At 34.1% G+C, this 22,934-nt stretch overlaps 1 protein-coding gene across 2 annotated transcripts in view; it reads right to left on the minus strand.

Annotated features, from left to right (window-relative positions):
* Positions 1-22,934, minus strand: part of GABRA1 (gamma-aminobutyric acid type A receptor subunit alpha1) — a 79,620-nt gene that overhangs the window by 55,051 nt on the left and 1,635 nt on the right. For both annotated transcript variants that reach the window (XM_069102426.1, XM_069102427.1), the window contains exons 2-3: positions 21,972-22,060; positions 18,766-18,878 (exon numbers count right to left, since the gene is read on the minus strand). In XM_069102426.1, the coding sequence (XP_068958527.1) occupies positions 18,766-18,878; positions 21,972-22,045 (187 nt within the window). In that variant the 5' untranslated portion in view covers positions 22,046-22,060. The remainder of the gene's footprint in view (positions 1-18,765; positions 18,879-21,971; positions 22,061-22,934) is intronic.

Genomic DNA, 22,934 nt, shown 5'->3' on the forward strand with positions numbered 1-22,934 from the left:
ATATATATATATATATATATATATATATATATATATATGTTTCTGTGTGTGTGTATATATGTCTATATATGAGGGCATATGAATACATACATGAATGTGTGTATATATGTTTACAGGTATACATAGATAGAGGGCACAGGACCAATTTAACAGGAAGAGATGATACTGAAAAAGTGAAATTAAGAGGTGAGAGAGGAATATAATGAGATGACATGGGGAGAGACAGAATGGGCTAAAATATTTCATATAGAAGAGGCAAGGGAAAATGGTTACAATGGAGGGAAAGAATAGGAAGGCAAAAAGAAATGGGTCAACTTTATTCCCATTGAATTTGGCTTGAGGAGGGAATAAAATACACACTAAATAGGGTATCTCACCCTACAGGGAGTAGGGGGGAAGGGGATGAAAGGGATGGTGATGGAAGGGAGGGCAGACGGGGAGGGGGAAGGAAGTTGGATATACACAGTTCTGAAAAGGGACAAGATCAAAGTAGGGAATAGAACAAGTGGGAGGTGTGATAGGAGGGAGGGAAATGTAGTCATATTTTACAATATATCTACTATGTTATTGTTTTGCATTAGCCACACATGTACAACCTTTACTGAACTGCTTATCTTCCCAGTAAGTGTGGGTGACAAGGGAGGAAGGGATTGAATCTGGAATTCAAATTTTAAAATAAAATGTTTCAATATATATACTATTATTAATACTATTTTACATGTAATTGGGAAAAAAGATATACAGGAACTGGGGCATAGAGATCCACTGGAAAAGTCAAAAGGGGTATGGGAGAAAATATGGGAGAGAGCAGATTGGAGGAGAGGATATCCTGTGGGACTGCTATTTTGGGGCGGTGGGTGGGGGAAAAATGGGGAGAAAATTTGTAACTCAAAACCTGGCGGAAATTAATGATGTAAACATAAGTTAATAAAGCATTGGAAAAAATGAAAAAAAAGAAGCAAGTAGGACACTGTTTCAAATAGCATAGGTACATGAAAAAGTGCCAAACACAAAGAACCTGGATTACTTTATTAAGAAAATTTTATACCAAGTTACATTCATTCTAATTACAAATGGAGTTCCTAGATAGTAGGTCAAAGGAATATGATAAGTATAGCTTACCAAAATTGTATTCAAACTCAAGCTCTTTTGTTAGGGACAAATTGCAGTAAATAGGGTAAAAAACAGTATGATTGGATAAGTGTTAATTGAATGGAGAGATTCAAAGAGTAATCATCAATATTTAAATGGCAAATTGAACTTCTTTTCAATGTTCCAATATTAAATTGAATTGTGATATCTTCTTGCACATAAATCCTATTGAGCTAGTCTCTGGTATATGCCTATGAGTGCATTGTGTATCTAGATAGTAATGCATAGTGGATTGAGAAATAGAAATATGGTCTCAGAATCAGGAAAACTTTGTTTCAAGTCCTCCTTTGATATACACATTGGTTTCCTGTCCTTGGACAAGTAAGCTCTCTAAGAACATATATGCACAATGGGTATCAATCACATTGCTTTCCTTTTTGGTGAGAAGCTGGAGAGAGGGAGAAAATTTGAAACTCAAATTTAAAAAAATGTTTAAAAATTTAAAAGAAAGACTATATATTACAGAATATGTGCTTATTTGCATTGTCTAAGAAGTTTTCTCATCCAGGGGTTGCCTATATAGAAGGAATATGAGCTCCCACATCTGCACTTGGAACTCATAACACTAATAAAATCACATTGCTTAAAAAGTGGGTAGGCATTAGGTAAAGACAAGATGGTGTTATAAATGCAGGGACTTACCTGAATTCTCCCTCAAACCCCATCAAATACCTTAAGTAATGACTCAAAATAAATTCTAGAGAAGCAGAACTCACAAAAAGATGGAGTGAAACAATTTTTCCAGTCCATGACAACTTAGCACATCAGCAGGATGCAACAGGGTGAGAGAGGAACTCAGTCTAGAGCAAGCTATACCAGCACAGACCAGGTCTCAGCAAACCCAGAGTAGGCCATGATGTGACTGAATCAGTAGCAGCAGTGGCATTTTCCTGACCTCCCATACCAAAGACAATAAAGAGATTGGGGAACTGGTCAAAATGTGATTTAAAGGGATCCCTTTGTTTGTACCAGGGGCAGGACTCTGTTGTATTGCCTATATTTGGATCTAGATCTTGTACTTCTGAGTCTCAATCCCAGGGCAAGGAGGAGCACATTGGAGCGTGTGGCCACAGAGGAACAGGGACCCTGCTCAAAGTTCCAGAGTGAAAAAAGAGTGCTTGTGCTCACTCACAGACAAGTACACAGGACAGGAAAGTTGAAACACACCTCTGACTATATTGTGGGGGGAGCGAAAATTTATGGTCTTGAGGCCACATATGACCTTCTGGGTCCCTGGGTGTGTTATTTTGACTGATCCCAGTTTTACAGAATAAATCCTTTTATTAAGAAGATCTGTTCTGGGAAGTTTGAATTCAGTCAAAGGGCTAAACTGATCTATACGACTACATGTTGCTTCGAGGTCACAAGTTCCCCAACCCTGAACTAGATCATACCATATTGAAAGAGCCAAAAAATTACAGATCCCCAGAAATACCTAGGAAAACAGCTCCCAAAAAACCCTAAAGCTTAGGACAGCGCCCCCTAAACTTAGGAAGCAAAGTTCCACTTTAACACTGACTTAAAAGTCAAGAAATAAGGTAGAAAATGATCAAACCATAGGAAAAAAATATTCTGACCATAGACAGCTACTGTGGTGAGAAGAATCAAAGCACACACTTGGAAGATGACAAATCCAAACTTCCTGCATCCAAAGACTCAAAGAAAAATATGAATTGTTCTTGGGCCATGGAACATGCAAAAGGATTTTATAAGAGAGGTAGATGAAAAATTAAAAATAGATATGAGAGTGATGCAAAAAATATCACCAAAAAAGAGTCAGCAGTTTGGCAAAGGAAATAGAAACATTCTGAAGAAAATAACACCTTAAAAAAAAGAATAGATCAAATTAAAATACACACACACACAATCCAATGAAGAGAAGAAGGACTTGAAATGTAGAATTGGACAAATGGAAAAGAGAATACAAAAGCTCAGTGATGAAAATAATTTCTTAAACTTAGAATTAGACAAATGAAAACTAATGGTTTATGAGAAATCAAGAAACAATCCAAGAAAATGAAAAGAATGAAAAAAACTAGAAGGTATTAAATCTCACTGGAAAAACAACTGACCTGGAAAACAGATCCAGGAGAAACAATTTAGGAATTATTGGATTACCTGAAAGGCATAATAAAAAAAAGAACCTAGACATCAATTTTCAATAAATTATCAAGGAAAACTGCCCTGATATTCTAGAACCAGAGGGTAAAATAGACTGTGAAAAATTCAACTAATCACCTCCTAAAATATATCTCAAAATGAAAATTACCAGGAACATTATAGACAAATTCCAGACCTCCCTCATCAAAAAGAAAATACTGTAAGCAAGGGGTAGAGCCAAGATGGCAGAATAAAAGCAGGGACTTATTTGAGCTCTTCCCCACTTCCCTCCAAATATCTGTAAAATATGACTAAACAAATATTAGAGCCTCAGAACCCCCAAAATTATTAAGTGAAACAACTATCCAGCATGGAGCTGAGAGTAGAATCCATTCCAGCATAGGCCACTCTAGTATAGACAAGGCCAGAAGAGGCCTCAGGGCAGTGAATCTCTGGCAACTGTGGCAATTTCACGTTTTTTGGCTCACAAACACCAAAGACAGCATAGAATGTCAGTGGGAAAACTCTGTAAGATATGGGTGAGAGAGGACCATTTTCTGGTCCCAGCCCAAGGGCAGCAAAGGTGGTGGAAGTGGTGGCAGCTGGAGCATCAACAGCTATTTACAGAGCTCCTAGACCACATATAGTGGAGGAAATAAGCAGCTAATCAGAGGGGGATTTCAGGGACCTCTTTGCTTGTACTGAGGCAGGATTCTCTTGCTTCACTCTGCTTGGATATGGGTCACAGTGCTGTGTGGTGGTTCTGGGGTGAGGGGGAGTCCTGGTGTGACAGAGTTTGTGGCTGTGGTGGAGAGGGAATCCTCATAGTTCCAAGGCAGAAAAGAGTGATTGTAGTCACTTACAAACCAGATCACAGGCCAGGAGAGGAGTAAAAAGCTCTCCTTTGATCATGCAACCTTGGAAGAATTTAAAATTTACAGGCCCCTGGAAGTATCTCTGAAACCCCTGAAGTTTGGGACAAGACACCCTACATAATGAAAGTAGAGTCCTATTGTAATAAAGAGTTAGAATGCCAAGTATTTGACTGGGAAAATGAAGAAACAGTGTAAGTCTATAGAATCTTCCTTTGATGACAAAGAAGATCAAAACATACAACCAGAAGAAAACAACAAAGTCAAAGCTCCTACATCAAAAGTCTAAAAGAAAAAAATATTAATTGACTTCAGGCCATAGAAGAGCTCAAAATAGTATTCTGAAAATCAAGTAAGAGAAGTATAGGAAAAATTGGGGAAAAAATGACAGTGATGCAAGAAAATCATAAAAACATGATTCAACAGCTTGGTTAGGAGACCCAAAGAAGTACTAAAGAAAGTAACACCTTAAAAAAAGGCTAACCCAAATGCCAAAAGAGGTTCAAGAAGCCAATGAGGAGAACAGTGCCTTAAAAAGCAGAATTGGCCAAAGGGAAAAGGATGTGCAAAAGCTCACTAAAGGCAATAATTCCTCAAAAATTAGAATGGAACAAATGGAAGCTAATGACTCTATGCAAAATCACAAAATTATGAATCAGAACCTGAAGAATGAAAAAAAAAGAATACAATGTGAAATAGCTCATTGGAAAAACCACTGACAAGGAAAATGGATCCAGAAGAGATCATTTTAAAATTGTTTGACTTCCTGAAAGTCATGATCAAAGAAGAACCTAGACATCAACTTCCAAGAAATTAACAAGAAAAACTGCCTTGATATTCTAGAACCAGAGTGAAAATTATAAATTGAAAGAATCCACCAAACACATATTGAAAGAGATTCCAAAAGGAAACACCTAGGAATATCGCAGTCAAATTTCAGAGTTCCCATGTCAGAGAGAAGATATTACAAGCAATCAGAAAGAAGCAATTTGCACAATGTGGAAACAGTCATGATAACAGAAGATCTAGACGCTTCTACATTAAGGGATCAGAGGGCTTGGATTATGATATTTTGAAGGTCAAAGGAGCTGGAATTAAAACCAAGAATCACCGATCCAACAAAACTGAGTATAATACTTCAGAGGGGGAAAGGGACTTTCAATGAAATAGAGGATTCTCAGACATTCTTTATGAAAATACTAGAGCTGAATGGGAAAAAAATATGTATAAATTAAGAGAAATATGAAAATATAAACAGGTAAGAAAAATCATAAAGGTCTTATTACAGCTGAATTGTTCATATTTATACATGGAAAGATGATATTTGTAACTCATGAGACTTTTCTCAGTAGGGAATACATACATACATACATTCATACATGAACATACAGAGAGAGAGAGAGAGAGAGAGAGAGAGAGAGAGAGAGAGAGAGAGAGACGGAGAGAGAGAGCTAATGGGGTGAATTTAATGTGAAGTGGTGTCTAAAAATTAAAATTAGGTGGTGAGAGGAATATATTGGGAGAAGGAGATAGGTGGAGATAGAATGGGGTAAATTATTTCACATGAAAAAGGCAAGAAAAAGCTTTTATAATGCAGGGGAAGAGAGGAGTGCTGAGTGGGAATCATCATATTTAACTTAAGGAGGGAATAACATATACATATAATTGAGTATCTTACTCTACAGGAAGGTAGGAGGAAGGGAATAAGAGGGGGAATGATAGAAGGGAGGGTAGATTGGGAGAGTGTGTAGTCAGAAGCAAATGTTTTTGAAGAGGGATTGGGTAAAAGGAAATAATAGAATAAATGGAGGGGCAGGATAAGATGAAGGGAAATATAGTCTTTCACAACATGACTATTATGGAAGTGTTTTGCTTAAGTACACATGTATAATACATATTGAATTACTTGACTTCTCACTGAGGGTGTGTAGGGAGGGAAGAAGGGAGAGAAAGTGAAACTCAAAGTTTTAAAAACAAAAGTTAAAAAAAAATTTCTGCATGCAACTGGGAAATACAGGCAATGGGGTATAGAAATCTGTGTTGCACTAAAAGAAAGTGAGGAGAAGGGAAATAGGAAGGTGTTTGATAGAAGAGAGGGCAGAGTTGGGAAAGTGGTAATCAGAATGCATGTCATCTTGCAATGGGGGGAAGGGAGAGATGGGGAGAAAATTTAGAATTGAAAATTTTGCAGAAATGAAATTGAAGACTAAAGTAAATTAATTAATTTTAAAAAAGAAAATACCACAAGCAGTCAGAGAAAAGCAATTGAAATATCATGGGGCCATAGTCAGGATATGTAATGGAAATTCAAATTTTTAACATCTTCCCTGCCCCTAGGCTAGAGTGCATCTGGAGCCTGGCATGGGAGGCTTGTTTTTCAGTAGATACTTTTTGATTGGCCAGTGGGTCCAGAAGGTTGTTACATTCTCTGAGCCAGGAGGAGGCTATATAAACCCTGATTTGAGGCTTTGCTTTGGGGCTCACTTTGAGAAGTGTTCTGTGATTTGATCAGATGAGACTCTGGGAAGCCGTTGTTGAGAGACCCCCGGCTTTGAAAAACCCAGATGTTGATTTGGTATGGATGTAATGGTTGAACAGTTTGGAATCCTGTCTACTTGATCTGTTTCTCTGGCTTGATAATTCTGTCTGTATACTCTGAAGTTAGGGATGCTGACCTTTTTCCCCTGAACTAGGTAAACATACATATTTGACTGATTAAGGTAAGCTTGTTAACCCATTTTGAGTTGCTTTCCTTTCACAAAGCAGATCTAAGAACCTGTGTTGGCAGCCACCCTGGGGACGCTGGGGTGCTTGCTGCTACAGGATAACAAAATATTTAACAGCTTCTACATTAAAGATTCAGAGGGTTTGGAATATGATATTCCAGGAAGCAAAAGAGCTAGAATTATAACTGAGAATCACCTACCCAGCAAAACTGAGTGTAATCCTTCAGGGGAAAATCTGAACATTCAATAAAATGAGGACTTTCATTGATTCAAAAGGACTTAATGGATTATTCCTGATGAAAAATCCAGAAGCGAATGGATAATGTAAAAACAGGATACAAAAAAAGCATAAAAAGGTAAACAAGAAAGAGAAATCATAAGAGATTCTATGAGGTTACATTATTTATATACCTAAATGGGAAAATTATATTTATAACTCCTAGAAATTTTCTTATAATTAGAGCAGTTGGAAGGAATATAAAAGATGGAAAGCAGAAGTGTCAGTTAAATTGATGGTATGATTATCTAAAAATAAAAATTAAATTAAAGGATGAGAAAGACGAATGCACTGGGGGAAGGGGAAAGAGATAGGTAGAATGGGAGAAATTATCTGACATAAAAGAAACCTGAAAGAGATTTTACAATAGAGTGGGAAATGGAGGAAGCAAGGAAGGAAGCATATAAATCTTACTGTTATTGGAATTGGCTCAAAGACGGAATAATATACACAACAAGCTGGGTGTAGAAATCTATCTCACTATACAGGAAAGAAAAAAAGGAGAAGGGATAAGAGAATTAGGGGAGCTGATAGAAGGGAGGGAACTTTGGAGGAGATAAAAGTCAGAAGCAAAACAATTTTGAGAATGGGCAGGGTAAAAGAAGAGAGAAAGATAAACCAGGAGAAAATAGGATGAAGGGATATACATAGTTGGTAATCAATACCGTGAAAAAAAAAGTTACAGTTAATTTCTCTAATAAGGACTTCATTCATCAAACATATAGAAAATTGTGTCATGTTTATAGAACTAAGGTTCATCACTCAATTGATAAATAGTCAAAGGACATGAGAAGGTAGTTTTCAGTCAAAGTAATCAAAGCTATCTATAATCATATAAAATGTTCTAAATCACAATTGGTGAGAGAAATTAAAATTAAAAAAAAAACTCTGAGCTACTACCTCACACCTGTCAGGTGGTTAATATGACAGAAAGTTAAAATAACAAATGTTGGAGGAGATGTGAGAAAATTAAAACATTAATGTACTATTGGCAAAGTTGTATACTGATTCAACCATTCTTGAGAGCAATTTGGATCCATGCCCAAAGGCCTATAAAACCATGCATACCCTTTGACCAAGCAATACCACTACTAGATCTGTATCCCAAAGATATTTTTAAATGACCTATGGATACAAAAATACTTGTAGCAGCACTTTTACTGGTGGTAAAGAATTGGAAATTGAGGGGACATGCATCAATTGGAGAAATGGCTGAAAAAGTTGAATATGATTGTGATGTAATACTACAGTCCTTTAAGAAATGATGAGCAGGATGGTCTCAGAAAAACATGGAAAGACTGACATGGAGAGATGATGAGTGAAGTGAGTAGAGTCAGGTGAACATTGTACGTAGTAAAAAAATATTGTATGATGATCTACTATCAATAGTTTAGCTATTCTTAGCAACACAATGATCAAGACAATTTTTGTAGGACTTGACAATGCAAGGAGCTATCCATCTCCAGGGAAAGATCTGATAAAGCCTGAAAGAAGATTAAAGATACCTTTTCTTTATTTTTCTTTTTTTCTGTTTTCTTTCATAGAATGACTACTTTGAAATGTGTTTTGCATAACTGCAAATGTATACCCTACACCAAATTGCTTGTCTTCTCAATGAGGAGGGGGAAGAAAGTGAGGGAGAGAATTTGGAATTTAAAATTTGAAGAGAAAAAGGAATGTTGGAATTGTTTTCACATATAATTGGAAAAAACAAAATACTAAATGAGATTTTACAAGTGGAGTTTTGTGTCTTTCTGGGCATGGAATGCTATGAAGTACGTGTAATATACCATAACCTAATAGTATATATAATAATGTGAATATATGTGTGTAACTATGACATAGCCCACTATAATCAATCTAAAATTACTAAGGTAGATATGTCTTAGTGTAGACTTTAAGAAGAACTAGAAAGGACTGAGTTTGAATCCAGATTGAAGCAAACTACCTGATCTTTTTCTTTTTCTTGTTTGGTTTTGTTTCCTCTTTACCATTTTTCATTCCATCTCATAAATTCTGTCTTTATAACCTGACTAATGTCCAATGTGAAAGTATTTGCAGATCCTATACTTGATGGTATGCCATCGTGGGGGGGGAGGGGGGGGAGGGAGAGAACATTTGAAACTCAAAGAATTGTGGAATTGAATCTTGTAAACTAAAAGTAAACAAACAAATTAATAAAGACCCCCCCAAAAAAAGAAGAAATCAGAACTTAAAAGAACCTTAAGAAGAAATCCAACCTAAAAAATTCCTTTTCCTACCATGTACATAGAGCTAGTCATTTCACAATTTGAAGTAAAAAAGAGAGCTAATACTTTGCTAATAAATTGCAGTCAAAACATAACATAATTTCATCCTACTTCCTGCTTGGAGGAAATTTTCTTTTCAACAAATCAGACAACTGGAAAATTCTGAAGTTTCAGAAATAACAGTGAAAGAAGGACTAGGTGAAGAGAAGGATGGAGATAATTAGGAAATAGTAATTTTGTCTTAGCCTTGGGCATGTATATCTTGATTTTGATTAACACAAAAGAAAATCTTCTGCCTTTGACTTTCTTTTATGTATTGATTTTTTTAATTGAGCATATTCTTTATAATGTTTTTACTAAGGATAATATGGTCCCATAGTTCCATTTAATAGGAAGTAGAATCTTTGGTGTATACGTAGCATGGAAGGGTTAGAAAAAAGGAGATGAGATTAACTACTACAATTTGCTGTGAGGAAACAGAGGTCGTTGAGCTTCCAATTAATGACTGTTCATTGGAAATATCATTCACAATACATGAAAGAAGGTCAAAAATAAAACCATGGTCATTTCTTATTTTTAGTCACACTGGCAGTGAGAAATAACTATGTCATGGGTATGGAAAACTGATCCCGTGTGAAAAGGTCATATGGGTGGTTGTTTCTGATATTCATAGCAGATGTTTCCCATTGCACAAGCTCTAATTTTTAACTTTTCTGGCACTGTATAAATGGTTCTGCCTAATCTTAGAGGCTCTTTGGAATTGATCAGACATATGGCTTAAAATGCAGCTTAAAAATTAAAAATTATAAGGGCAAGAGGTTTTCTTAATGGGCTAGAGGATCCCTTAGAGCTATCTAAAATGGAATGGATTGCATATTGAGCTATAATTTTCTATAACTAATGGTATTTAACTGAATTTGAATGTTACCCTTATAAGAATATTGGAGTTGACTATTCTTAAAATGAGCAGAGGGCAGACTTGATAATCTATAAAATCTCCATCCAACAATTATATGCCACACAACTGAGACAATGAGCTAGAACTGTTTTAAGTTCCAAATTTATGTTTAATTTAACTTCCCCATGAAAAATAAAGTCCATAATACTTTAAAAGAAGTTTGCAGGATTACCAGTCTCATGAATCATATTCATGAGGTTTGTTGAAATCCTCTTTTACTTAAGAATACAGTATATTTTTATAACAATAAATTTAAATAAAATTCTATTGGAAAGGGAAAAAATGGAAATATTTTCAAAAATGGTGCCTCCAAGTTAGAGTTTCAAACAAATTCTAATATTAGACAAAGAGTTATCTAAGCATGAATTTGTCAATATTCACAGACTTTTGAGCTCATTCAACCACACTTAGGGAAAGGATGGGGAAAAGCGTGGCTTAACATTTGTTTATGTTTGCTTGTTATTTTTTTAAAGAATTTTAGTTGACCACAAATGCAGCATGAATAAACAAGTGTTGCATAGGCTTCCCAGAAAGCTAATGCAATGATAGGATACATTTCAAAAAGTAAATTCTCCTGAGCTTCATGTCACTGGGAAATTTCAAGTAGGAAATGAATAACCACATATCATTTTGTAAATGGGATTCTTGCATCAGGTAAGAACTTGATCTAGATCATCTCTGAGTATGCTTCCAATTCTAATAATCTTGGATTCAAAATTCAAAGATGACTCCTTTAACCCCCCACTACCCCCCCCAAAAAAAAAACTTGGAAACTCCATAGGTCTTGGTGTTTTAATAACCCCAATGGAACATATTGGTACAAATTAGCAAAATGTTACTTTTAAGTGGCATTAAAAAGCCCTTCATTTTTGACCACATGAAGCAAACTCTAATTTTAACCATTCTTTTCTTTTCATTCTTGCACAGACAATCCTGACAAATTACGAGACTTTTGTGTTTGGAAAGAGAAGTAAAGAATACACCAAGTTTATCCTAAGACTTTTTTTAAATCATAGTAGGTTTTGAGATTCAATTCAATATTCTTCACCTTCTACATCTACAAAATATTGTTAATGATAATTAATCTACTGAATGATGACTCTCAGATACTCCAAAGTCCTAATTAATGGAGACTGCACCTAATAAGGCAGAAAGGAGACGGGCACTTTCAAAATATTTTCAGTAATAATATTCAAATGAAAAACAAGTCTTGAGTTACTCAGAAAATTCAGTTCATACAAAAATGTCCCATCCTATGAGAATTCCAGTCAATACTGGTTTCCTGTGCAGACTTTTTTTCAAGATCATAACAAAGGATTGATATGTGTGGTACATGAATTACATATTCTCATCCTGGGTAAACACACAATTTATTCCCCAAATCCTCACTTCTGAATTTCTGACTGTATAAAAATTTCTGACTGTATAAAAATTCATTGAATTTAAGGAAGTAAAAGTAAGGATAAGGATTCCCAAAGTCCATTGAGAAGCAGGAATATTTCCTCTTTACCTGAGAACATTTTACTCAATCACAGAATGGATTAGTGACAATTTCAAAGTTAGGTCCCCAAAGCAAGAGGAATTATAAACAGGCTAGCATTCACCAATGGAAATTATACTCCCCCCCTCAGTCCTCCATGAAGTAGGAAGGTCTTGTTTGTAAATCATTGAACTAAATGTTATGGCAATATGACCCATGATTAGAAATAAGATAAGTGATTTGTAACTTAAACGAATAGTAGGTAATCTATAGCATAAATGTTTCACAGACAAAAATCTACCAAACAGAATTATTTGAACATGCTGCTCAAGGAAGTTGTGGGTCCACCTACCCACTAAAAGTCTTCAAGAAAAAACTATATGACAGCTTGTTGGTTATATCATAGAAGAGATCCCTAACCAGACAAGACTTTTATTCATTGGCTCTTAAGTTTCCTTCCAAACCAGACTTTCTGTGCTTCTGAGAAATCTCAGTGAGCACTCCTCTTCCTCTGGTTATTTCATTTCTTCTGGTTCTATTCTTCCTTTCCTCTCTCCCTCTCCATCTTCCCTCAGTCTTTTTCTTTTTATCCTTTGATTTCCATTCCTTTCTCTCTTCTCTCATTTCCCTTTTCCTTTCTTATTCTTTTCTATCTCTTTTTGTATCTTAATATTCTTTCCTTCCTGTTTTTACTGCCTCCCCACTTCTATCTTTCTTCTACACAGAGTATTCCCTAAATGATGACAAACAAGTTGCACTCATGGGTTTTCAGTCTGAATGTCATTTATAGGTTAAATGTTTATTGACCTCTCTGGTATAAAACATTACACAGGATGGTATAGATTAAACAATGATACTCTAATAGAAGTTTAGTACTTAATTTTAATCTTTATTTTCAAGTTCTTAACAATTGCTTATTTCTTTCCAAATCACATGGTTTGCCCATTTCTCATTTTTATAACCAATATTGACATAAGAAGTCAATATTTCAGGGTGGCTAGGTGGCACAGTGAATAGAGCACGGCTCTGGAGTCAGGAGGACACGAGGTCAAATCCAGCCTCAGACACTTAACACTTACTAGCCTTGTGATCTTGGGCAAGTCACTTAACCACAATTGCCCTTCCAAAAAGAAAAAAAGACAATATTTTGTTCTTATTTTTTCTCTGGAATAAGAGCAATTAAATTCCTACAATCTCTAGTTAATTTTTCTTGTTAAAATTCTATTGGAGATAAACAAAAAGATTTAACAAATTCTATTTGAGATTTTTTTAAGATTTTTTTTTCAAAGCTAGGTTTCCTAAGGCTATGCTGAGAATATTGATAAAGTCAAAACAAAATAATACTTTAAAAAAATTACTCAACGTTACACTTAGTTCAACCTTTGCAAATCAGAGTTGCAATCTTTGCATAAAATTATTTCATTAGTTCTCTCAAATAGGTAATATGTCCTAAGTTTCTTTTTTAGTGGAACTAAGTATAAAGCCAGGGGATGATGTTATCTATACTCAGGACTATGAAAGCTTCTGAAGCCAAGTATTGATGAATGTTTCTGGTAATAACTCAAATTCCATTATTTTTATTTCTTGAACCCTTTCTAGAATATCCTTGTGGAAATAACTGAATCTATACATCTCTAAAGGCTTGAAAATATAAAGAATGTAGACTTAGTATCATATTTTGCACTAGATGTGGGAGATTTGGGCTCATTTCCTACCTGCAACATAATTTGTTACTCTGAAAAAGTAAATAATCCTGCCCCTTTGAAACTCTGGATTCTACTGCTCATAAAAGTAGAGTGAGTATATTATCAAATGAAATTAAATTTTAATACTTCTAAGTAACCACTGTGTTCAAGGTATTAGGCTTACTTCTGGATTATTAAATTCAAAACAAAACAATGCCTGCCTTCAAGGAACTGAAATTCTTCTGGAAAGAATATGGCATGCATAGAGATAAATACAATGTAAGGTAGAGAGTGAGGGCTACAAAGCCAAGGGCCAAAGTTATTTAGGAATAACTAACAAGGGAAAGAACACTGTTAGTTGAGGGGGGAAGGATCAGGGAAGACTATATGGAAGACTGTTTTAAGCTAAGGCATTATATGTCACAGAAGAGAGGGTTGTTATAATTTCAATGAGAGAATAGTAGACTAAGTAGCATAGTATTAGACTTGGAGTGAAGAAAATATGAATTTGAATCCTTCTTCATTCTTTTCTTTTCTGCTTTTTGGCGGGCAATTGGGTTAAGTGATTTGCCCAAGGTCACACAGCTAGTTTTGTGTGTGTGTGTTTGTGTGTATGTGTGTGTGTGTGTGTGTGTGTGTTAAGTGTCTGAGGTCAGATCCGAACCAAGGTCCTCCAGACTCCAGGACCGGTGCTCTATTCACTGCACCACCTAGCTACCCCTAAACTAATGGAGATGCCAGGAACCTTCTTCATTCTTATATATTTTGTCTTGCTCTATGATTCAATGGCACTGCTATTTTTTCTCCTCCTATGTGGAATTCCATTCATCAATTTTCAGTCATTTTTAACATCTGACTTACACGCTTGGATTTCTCCTTCTACTTTCCTCTGCCTCCTGGATTCCCTGACTTCCTTCAAATCTCAGATAAAATCTCATCTTCTGTGAGAAGCCTTTGCTTATATACTTTAATGCTGATACTTGCTTTCTGAGATTATCTCCAAATGACCTATGCCATTTATTAAATGTTTGTTGTTGACCTGAGCTGACTAGATCTATGACCCTGGGAGAGGCACTTTCCCTCTCAGTTTCCTCATCCATAAAATAAAATAAAAAATAGCACAGTTCACTTCACAGGTTGTGAAGATAAAATAAAGAAATATCTTAAAGTGTTTTATAAAGTATAATCCATCCATTTATCTATCTATCTATCTACCTATCTATCTATCTATCTATCTATCTATCTATCTATCCATGTAACTAATTTTAGCTACAATAGCACCTAGCATGATTGGTAGCCTAGATCTCCCCTTGTCTTAATTACTAATTATATCTTAATTCTTTTTCCATGTAATTTTTATATTTGGTGAGTATTATTTGTCCTGGGCCATGTTGAAATTGATTTCATAATAAGTAATATTGAATGATTTTCCATACCTTTTCACTAGAAGTAGACATAAATGTATGATAAATTACACTATAGAAGGAAAATATTAAATTAATTCAAAGTACCATAAAGATTATCTATTTCCATTGACTCTCATTATGATGTTTCAGCATGTGTGCAGCTGACTCTAGGTTCCTCAAGGTTATGCCAATATGCCATATGCTCCAGGAAAATTCTATCAAATTAGGAACCTTTGGCTACAAGCATAGCAACTTTTGTCTCTTATGTGAAGACTAACCTAGTTAGTTTCTCACTAAGAGGGTCACCCCCAGAATAGGGCCACCAGCTCATATGTTTTTGGTTATTTTGAGGAGGATAGTGTGGTACAGTGGCTCTGGAGTGGGGAAAACTAGTCTACAAATTTGCATTTGACACTTCCTGGGTCATCACTTAAACTCCTTGGCCTTTAGTCTATATTGAAGTGTTGAATATACAAAATGAGGAGTTTGGATTGCATAGGCTTTGGGGTCCTTGCAAGCTCTAGATAAATCATCCTATGACTACTATTTGGGCATGGTAAAGTGGTAGTTTTCCAGTGAAGAAAACTTCTTAATAAATGAAATAAGAAGGAATTGGTAATATATATATAAAGAGTAACTTAAAAGAAAAAAAAATCCTGAAACATTTATGTTTGTTGTTTCAAAGTGCAAGATTGTTTATGTTGGAAATTTTTGTAAATTTCCCTTCTTAGAAAGTAATAGCTTTGTATGCATTGGATGACGTGATATGCCCCAAACACAAATGTCAGATATGGTAAACATTTACTGAAACATATACTCTCAAAGGGATATAAAAAGCACAAGGTTAGTCAGTACTGAAGCTTTCTTTATGAGTCAAATTTGTCAATTTTTATATCAATCCCCCCTCTTTTAATGTGGCACATTTTAGATGAAAAAGTGGGTAAGAATTTGGACGTTTCTTTCTAATGAGCTTTCTCACAAATGCCCATATGTGATGCTTTCCCCAAAATGAGGCTTTTGAAGTCTTGTTTAACAAGCAAGACAGGATTCATTGTTAGTTTTCATCAAGTTCCTGTTTTTCATCATGTTCTACTTCCCATACTATCCATGAAAAGGAAAATTCTGGTTTAGATGTTTTGTCTGTGTTTAATGAACTATTATGTCTGCTCTATAAGAGTCTGTCCTGATTTTCTTTAGTGTGTTTAAACTGTTTAGCTAAAAGCACGCTGTCCCTCTTGAATTAGATGTAATGAAGTTATTTCTTTGAAAGGGTCTCTTCTTCCTCTATGCATTTGAAAATCATTTACTTAGGTCATTTCTTTACCATTGCAACCCTCAAAACAGGCTCCTTCCATGAGCATCATGCATTTAATAGATCAATAAGGCAATTATGAAGACAATATATTATATCTAAAGAAATTTAAATAAAAACATTTATTTGTAAATCATTTGTAAGTTATTATAAATAGCATTAATTATCTTACATCTTGATCACAATATGCTCACACATTATTTTTGCAAATAAAATGTATATAATAGTGATGTTAACAAGTTAGGATTATTAAATTCTATCAAATGTTCAAGGTTTTAGAAAACAAAATTTCTGAACATCTTTTTTTGTAAAGTTCTCTATTTTTCTAAACTTAATATTCAGTGGAAAACATACAAGATCCCATAAATGATGTAAATAGAATAAGTTGTAAAAATCCTAGAAAGGACTTTTTAAAATTATGTAAGGATCCAAGATGGCTTCCATTGTCATCAATTACTCACATGTTCCAAGTTTTGATGAAAAAATGCTGTAGTTGGGGTGAGGATGGGCCACATCTTAGAAATGGAGATAAATGAAGGAATTTCATTGATTTCCATATCATCAGGCTTAAATATATTTCCTTTGTATATTGGGGTAGCATATTGACTACTTATTCTTGTAACTACAAGAATATGTGCAATTCTTGTCTTGTGCATTATAAGATGCTAATTCATAGTGGATTATTATTGAGAGATACACTAATGAAGACCTAATGGATATGTATTATGGAGCCAATCCAAATGTTTTCATGAAAGCAGAGAAAACATTGACATTCCATATATATATATATACATATATGTATACATATATACATATATCGTCTCTATTTTTCTCATTCATTTTTATGCAGACTCAAATTTATTTGTCAATTATTTCTATTACAAATTGAAGAAGGTACTTAGGTGAATTCTAAAAGAAGAGCAACTTAATTAAAATGTGAAAGGTGTGTTTCAGAAAACAAACCTTTGAATTTGATAGGAAAAGACAACTAATGAGATTTTTGACATATTCTTGACTTGTGGTTTTGACAAGGTAGTCCCCTCAGGCCCTCTGAAATCATAATGGCAGTTGGCAGCCATCAAAACAATCCCATAAGACTCTCAAGTGACTCACCTCCTCCAAAGAATAAGGAAAGTGCAGGTGATGGGATCAAGTTCAGCATTAATATCAAAATCATAACCTTAAGTATCTGAAATTAAGTAGCACTGGGCCACCTGAAATTTTCCATCTTTCCCTCAATATTTAATAACAAACAGTGTTTGTTATTTTTTGGAATTGCCTAAGAACTCAGATCATACATTCTAATCCCAAATATAATTATGATGTCTTTTGTATGGAACACATACATCCATATTTCAAGTATTCCTAAATCCATATATTTCATTACAAGCTCCATTTATCCAAAATCTAAACTCTCTCTGCTCTAATGAGTCATCTTTATGAATTCCTTTAGTTAATGCAAAGAATCAACTGGTAGTCCATGTTTTGTTTATAAGTCAACTCAAACTTAGCTAGGTTTCTCTTAAGATAGCAAGTACATTATAATCATGCATATACTCAAGACCTTTCTACCTTGATAGATACTACTAGATTTATATGCTTCTGGTTTTGAACGTTCCATTTATTTAAACCAATCTATTTTAATTTTGTGTCATATTTTGCTCTGACTAAAATATGAAGTGATTATGAACGCTCATGTGAAGTGCTTCATGATTTGTGTCATGATCTTCATAATATAATCATAGACTGAGACCTAGAACACACTTCAGAAAACATCTAGCCCAACCTGTTTATTTGAAAATGAAACATCCTTAGGCTAAGAGAGAGTAACTGGATTGCCTAAGGTAAAATACATGGGAAGTGACAACATAAGAATTTGAACCCAGGTATTCTGACTCCAAATCCAGCACCTCTCCCATAATGAACATAACCACTTCAATTCGCTGATCCCACACCTACCATTCAGAAGGAAAATCTATGCTCTAACATGTCCAAAGGGATTAAAAGAACAAAGTTCAACATATTAGCAAAGAAGACTTTCTTCACTGTTCTATTCTCTTTCAGAAACCATCCTATGAAATGACAAATGATAGATTAATATATCCTATTTCAAAACACACCTGTGAATAAATGGACCTATATATGTCCTACTCAAATTCAGCCTTGCCTGATGAAGCACTGATGGTCTTCATTAGATTCTTGGGCAGCATGATATAAAATTTTAATATTTGTCCTTCCCTGAACAAGGGAAGATATGTATATAAATTAAAAGCCATATTTTTAATGTTTGGTAAAAGTAAAATTCTCAAACATGTTACGTTTTCTCAGATCATCGTGAAATATTTTTTATCTGTTAGTCTCTCAACAAGTACACGTCACATTTCTTAGCTAGTTTGTAGCAAAATATTTAATTAGCAACGGACAATTTTTATAAAGACTTCACTAAATTAAAAGGTATTTTATGATTTCTAATGTCACTGAGAGATAATTATTTAAATTAAAAGCTTAATCATAATTTATGAAACAATAATATAATAATATCACAAACCTCCCAATCCTGGTCTCAGGCGGTTATCATAACCATCTAGGAGTCGATCCAAAATTCTTGTAAATACAGTGGTATTGTCTTTAATTTCATCTTGTAGTGAAGTTTGCCCTGAACTGGAAATACAAAAGAATGACAAATAAAAATTCCTTCCAAAGAAATGCTCATGCATTCTTCTAAGCCAAGCAAAAGTCAAACCAACTGTCTCATATTTTCTAGTGAATCTCCTGCTAATTCCAGTGATACTGCAATTTTTTTACCTTATTTGTACTTTTTTAAAGAAAAAATATTACTTCCATGAAAGCTAACGTCAATGCTTGCCTTTACATAGATGAAAGGAATGCCATTTAAAACTTTCTTAGTAATTTGAGTAACATATTCCAGGCATTTGAGCAGTTCTCCTATTTGAAAGTCTTTTTTTTTATAGTTGTTATTGTGCATTTATATCACAGAATAAGAATATTGCTTAGAGATCATTTAATAGGATCCAGCCTTTTATATGGAAGGAAACTGAGTCATGTGGAGGTAAATTCCTTTAGGTATTATAACCAATTAGTAGCTCAGCCAAGACTAGAAGGCTCACCTTTAGTCCAATTCTCGTTTCATTGCATTAGATTTGGACAGTGTATATAGCCAAAATTAATGATTACATACCTATTGCACCTTGGGTTAATAATTTCAGCATCTTGAACCTCAACATCCTTGCCTCATGTGTATTCAATACAATTCATTTCTTTGAAATAATCACCTATAATATTGTTTAATTATATTTGATATAATGAGAAATGTTACTCAAAATTAGACTTTTATAAGTGAGGTCCCCCTGCTAGGAAATTTGAAGTGATGCCACTAAATAGCAGGATTTCAACCTATTTATTATAACCAGCTTGAACAATAATAAATACAATGTTTTGATCAAAAATGCTATTAATAGATTTTTTATATGACCATTTTTAGAATATACTGGGCCTCATTTTTCTCTGTTTCTATAGGATTTTTAAACGCAAATAAATCAATAAATAAGTGAAAATAGATATTCAGAGTTATTGGACAGACCAAAACATCATTCGAGAAGAAAATTTTGATAAATGGGAATTTAATTGTTTACTAGTGCAAAGTACAGGTTATTAAGTATCATCTTAATCCATTTGATACAGGTAAAAAAAAACAGTGATTTTAAATGTATTAAAAATTCTTATAACTAAATCATTTCCAGTACAGATTTCTCTTAATTAAAAGATAAATCTTGTTTAATTTTGGATTTTTTTTGTACCCTAAATATTTGTTTTTTAACTTTCTAACCCAGTTTTTCAAGGACTCCTGCGTTTTCATGACCTCTACTTGGCAGATGACGGCAGGAATGCAGAAGCAGTCTCCTGATGAAATTCCTTATAAAACTCAATGTCACTAAACCAAAAGCTATGCATGTATCATTCCAAGGTTATTTGAAGGTCACACAGAGAAAACAGGAAGTAAAATTCCAGTACACCATAGACTGTGAGAAATATATGAGTGATATGAAAAAGAAGTGAGTATAGACAAAGAGGGGAAGACCATGAAGTTAGCTGGTAAGGCAAGCCAAACTTACACAATTAATATCATATCTGGGACATCATTCATTTGCCAGTACCTGCAATTTTTTTTTCATTTGTTTTGTGGCTTGTTTCCAAATATAAGCTATATTTATGAAACTTGCATGAATTAAGAGGACATAACTATTTTCATCCTAATACACTTTGTCCAGCAAAATAGGATATCAATATCAAATGAGTGTTTATCACAACATGCTTTCTTGCTTCTGACTAAAAAGGACCAGCTCTGTTAATCTATAGTGGAAATTGAGAGCAGTGTGTGTGTGTGTGTGTGTGTGTGTGTGTGTGTGTGTGTGTGTGTGTTTTCAATGCAATTTGTTAAGTTGATCTTCTATCCCCAGCACTCCTATTTTACTACAACTTTGAAACAACTGTCCAGACCATGGAATGATGATAAAGAGGAAGACCATTTATTTGGTATTAACTGAGTGTATATTTTGAAAGGAAATGTCAGTTACTGTATGTGACTGTGGTTTCATACTAAACCACCATATAATAAAACACTGTACACTAACTCCATCTACAGGTCATTACAATAGTGACACCACATAATTTTTCAAAAAGCAATGAATTACATTTAAACCTTTCAATTAGTTATATCTTAGTGTAAGCCATATTCTTCACTCATCATTTAAATATCCTTCTCCATGAATGGTAGCAAGACAGAAAGGTGAAAAGTGTTTTAATATAATTTTTCCGTGAAGTACATGAGTTTGAAACTTGTTCAATGTTTGCTTCAAGTTACAGTTTGAATAAACATGTTTTATTTTATTTTCTTTTGGAATATAATTTGTATTTTATGTTATGCCTAATTTATCCTTGTGAATAGCAATAGTGAATTACCTATGCAGGGTTTTTAAATTTTAAATGTTACATTAAAAATATTTGGTTCATGAAGTGTCACTAAAAATATATTATCTGTGTTGTTAAATATCAAGGTTGGATTATTGATGGATTTTTACTTTTGCATTGGTTGCAATTATATGCATTAATATGTTTCTCTGCCGACAAATTATATCCCATAATCACTCATTAATTCAAAGGTTATATTTTATTAAATATGTTTAAAGATTTGCAAAAATAAATTAAAAAATAAATCACTCTATGTATATTTAGCCAGGAAAAGTACAATTTTAATATATAAACTACATGAGCATTTGTTACAAAATCTAAAGTTCAAACCTGAGGTATTATATAGGATGTATGGTGTGCCTGCACACATGTACACCTAAGTTTAATATATAGTTTTATTAACTGACAGAACACAGATGCACCTGAAATTGGGAAGTTTACTGATGTTGTTGCTCTCTTTAAAACAGGAAACAACATGCTATAAGCAGATTCTATTTGGCAAACAATAGTTCGATGTTAAAATTTAATGCTATATTCTTATATTCTTTGTTGAAGACTGTGGAGCATAAGCTAATTAGCATGCCAAACTAAGAAGTGGCATTGTTTCAAGCTACTCTTTTTTAGACTTAGCTGGGATTTGACTCCAATTAACTTTCCTGAATTCCCTTAGGAGTGCTTCCATTCAGGCAAAATTTACTTCTCCCTGTTTGAATAAATGAAAAGTTATAGAAATATTCATGCAGTTTTAAAATAAAGTTTTCCCACCTTTTTCCTGCAAGTGCATTCAGAAGGAGTGTCCAGGCCCAAAGATATACAGAAAGACAAAGTTTCCTCTTCATCTTGGGTTTTCCTAGCTAACAAGTAAAATAAGTAGATATCAACATCCCTTTCAAGAAAAGTCAGGTTATAAGCACTAGGGCTGAGGCCATTTAGTTGAATGCTTTCAAGTCAGGAAATGACCTCACAGTGATACGACACCTCATTGGAACAATACAAACATATTCTCATCATTTTTTACTCTCCCTTTCATTTCTCCATTGAGAAATAAATCTGTATCTTTACTCTCTTGCAAAAGCAAAAACATTTAAATACTTTCTGATGGTACTTTCTCAACTTGAGAAATGTCTTGGAGGACTTGACTTTTTGACTTTCCCAGTATAAAGAAAATCATCTTCTTCTCACTTTTTTTGTTGATAATCTAAAACTTGGTCACCTCAAAATTAAGTTTCCAAAAATTACTGTGCAATAACATTTAAAACTATTTGTCATATCCTGGAGAGTGCATTATTGTAGAAGTTAACAGAAAGTTGTTTTTTTTTTTAATGCTTGTATTTCACCTTTGTATTCTGTATGCACCTTTATCTCAGAGTTGACCATGCTTATTTTTCTTTATCCTTTGAAACTTACTTGTTTGTACACAAGAATAATGCCGGGATTCTTCTCCTTATGATTTCCTATTCAGTATGCACACTGACACTTCCATAAGGCTAAAGGACATACTTTATAATCCAACCATGTGCTGATTACACATACATACAAACACACTGACACTTCATAACTTTATTTCTTTTTTTCTTTCTTTTTGTTTTTCTTCTTTCTTTCTTTCCTTCTTTCTTTCTTTCTTTCTCTCTTTCTTTCTTTCTCTTTCTTTCTTTCTTTCTTTCTTTCTTTCTTTCTTTCTTTCTTTCTTTCTTTCTTTCTTTCTTTCTTTCTTTCTTTCTTTCTTTC

The sequence above is a fragment of the Petaurus breviceps genome, unplaced genomic scaffold (assembly GCF_028583685.1).
Source record: "Petaurus breviceps papuanus isolate PSGF00001 unplaced genomic scaffold, PetGlider_PUasm1.0 551, whole genome shotgun sequence".
Taxonomy (NCBI): Eukaryota; Metazoa; Chordata; class Mammalia; order Diprotodontia; family Petauridae; genus Petaurus; species Petaurus breviceps.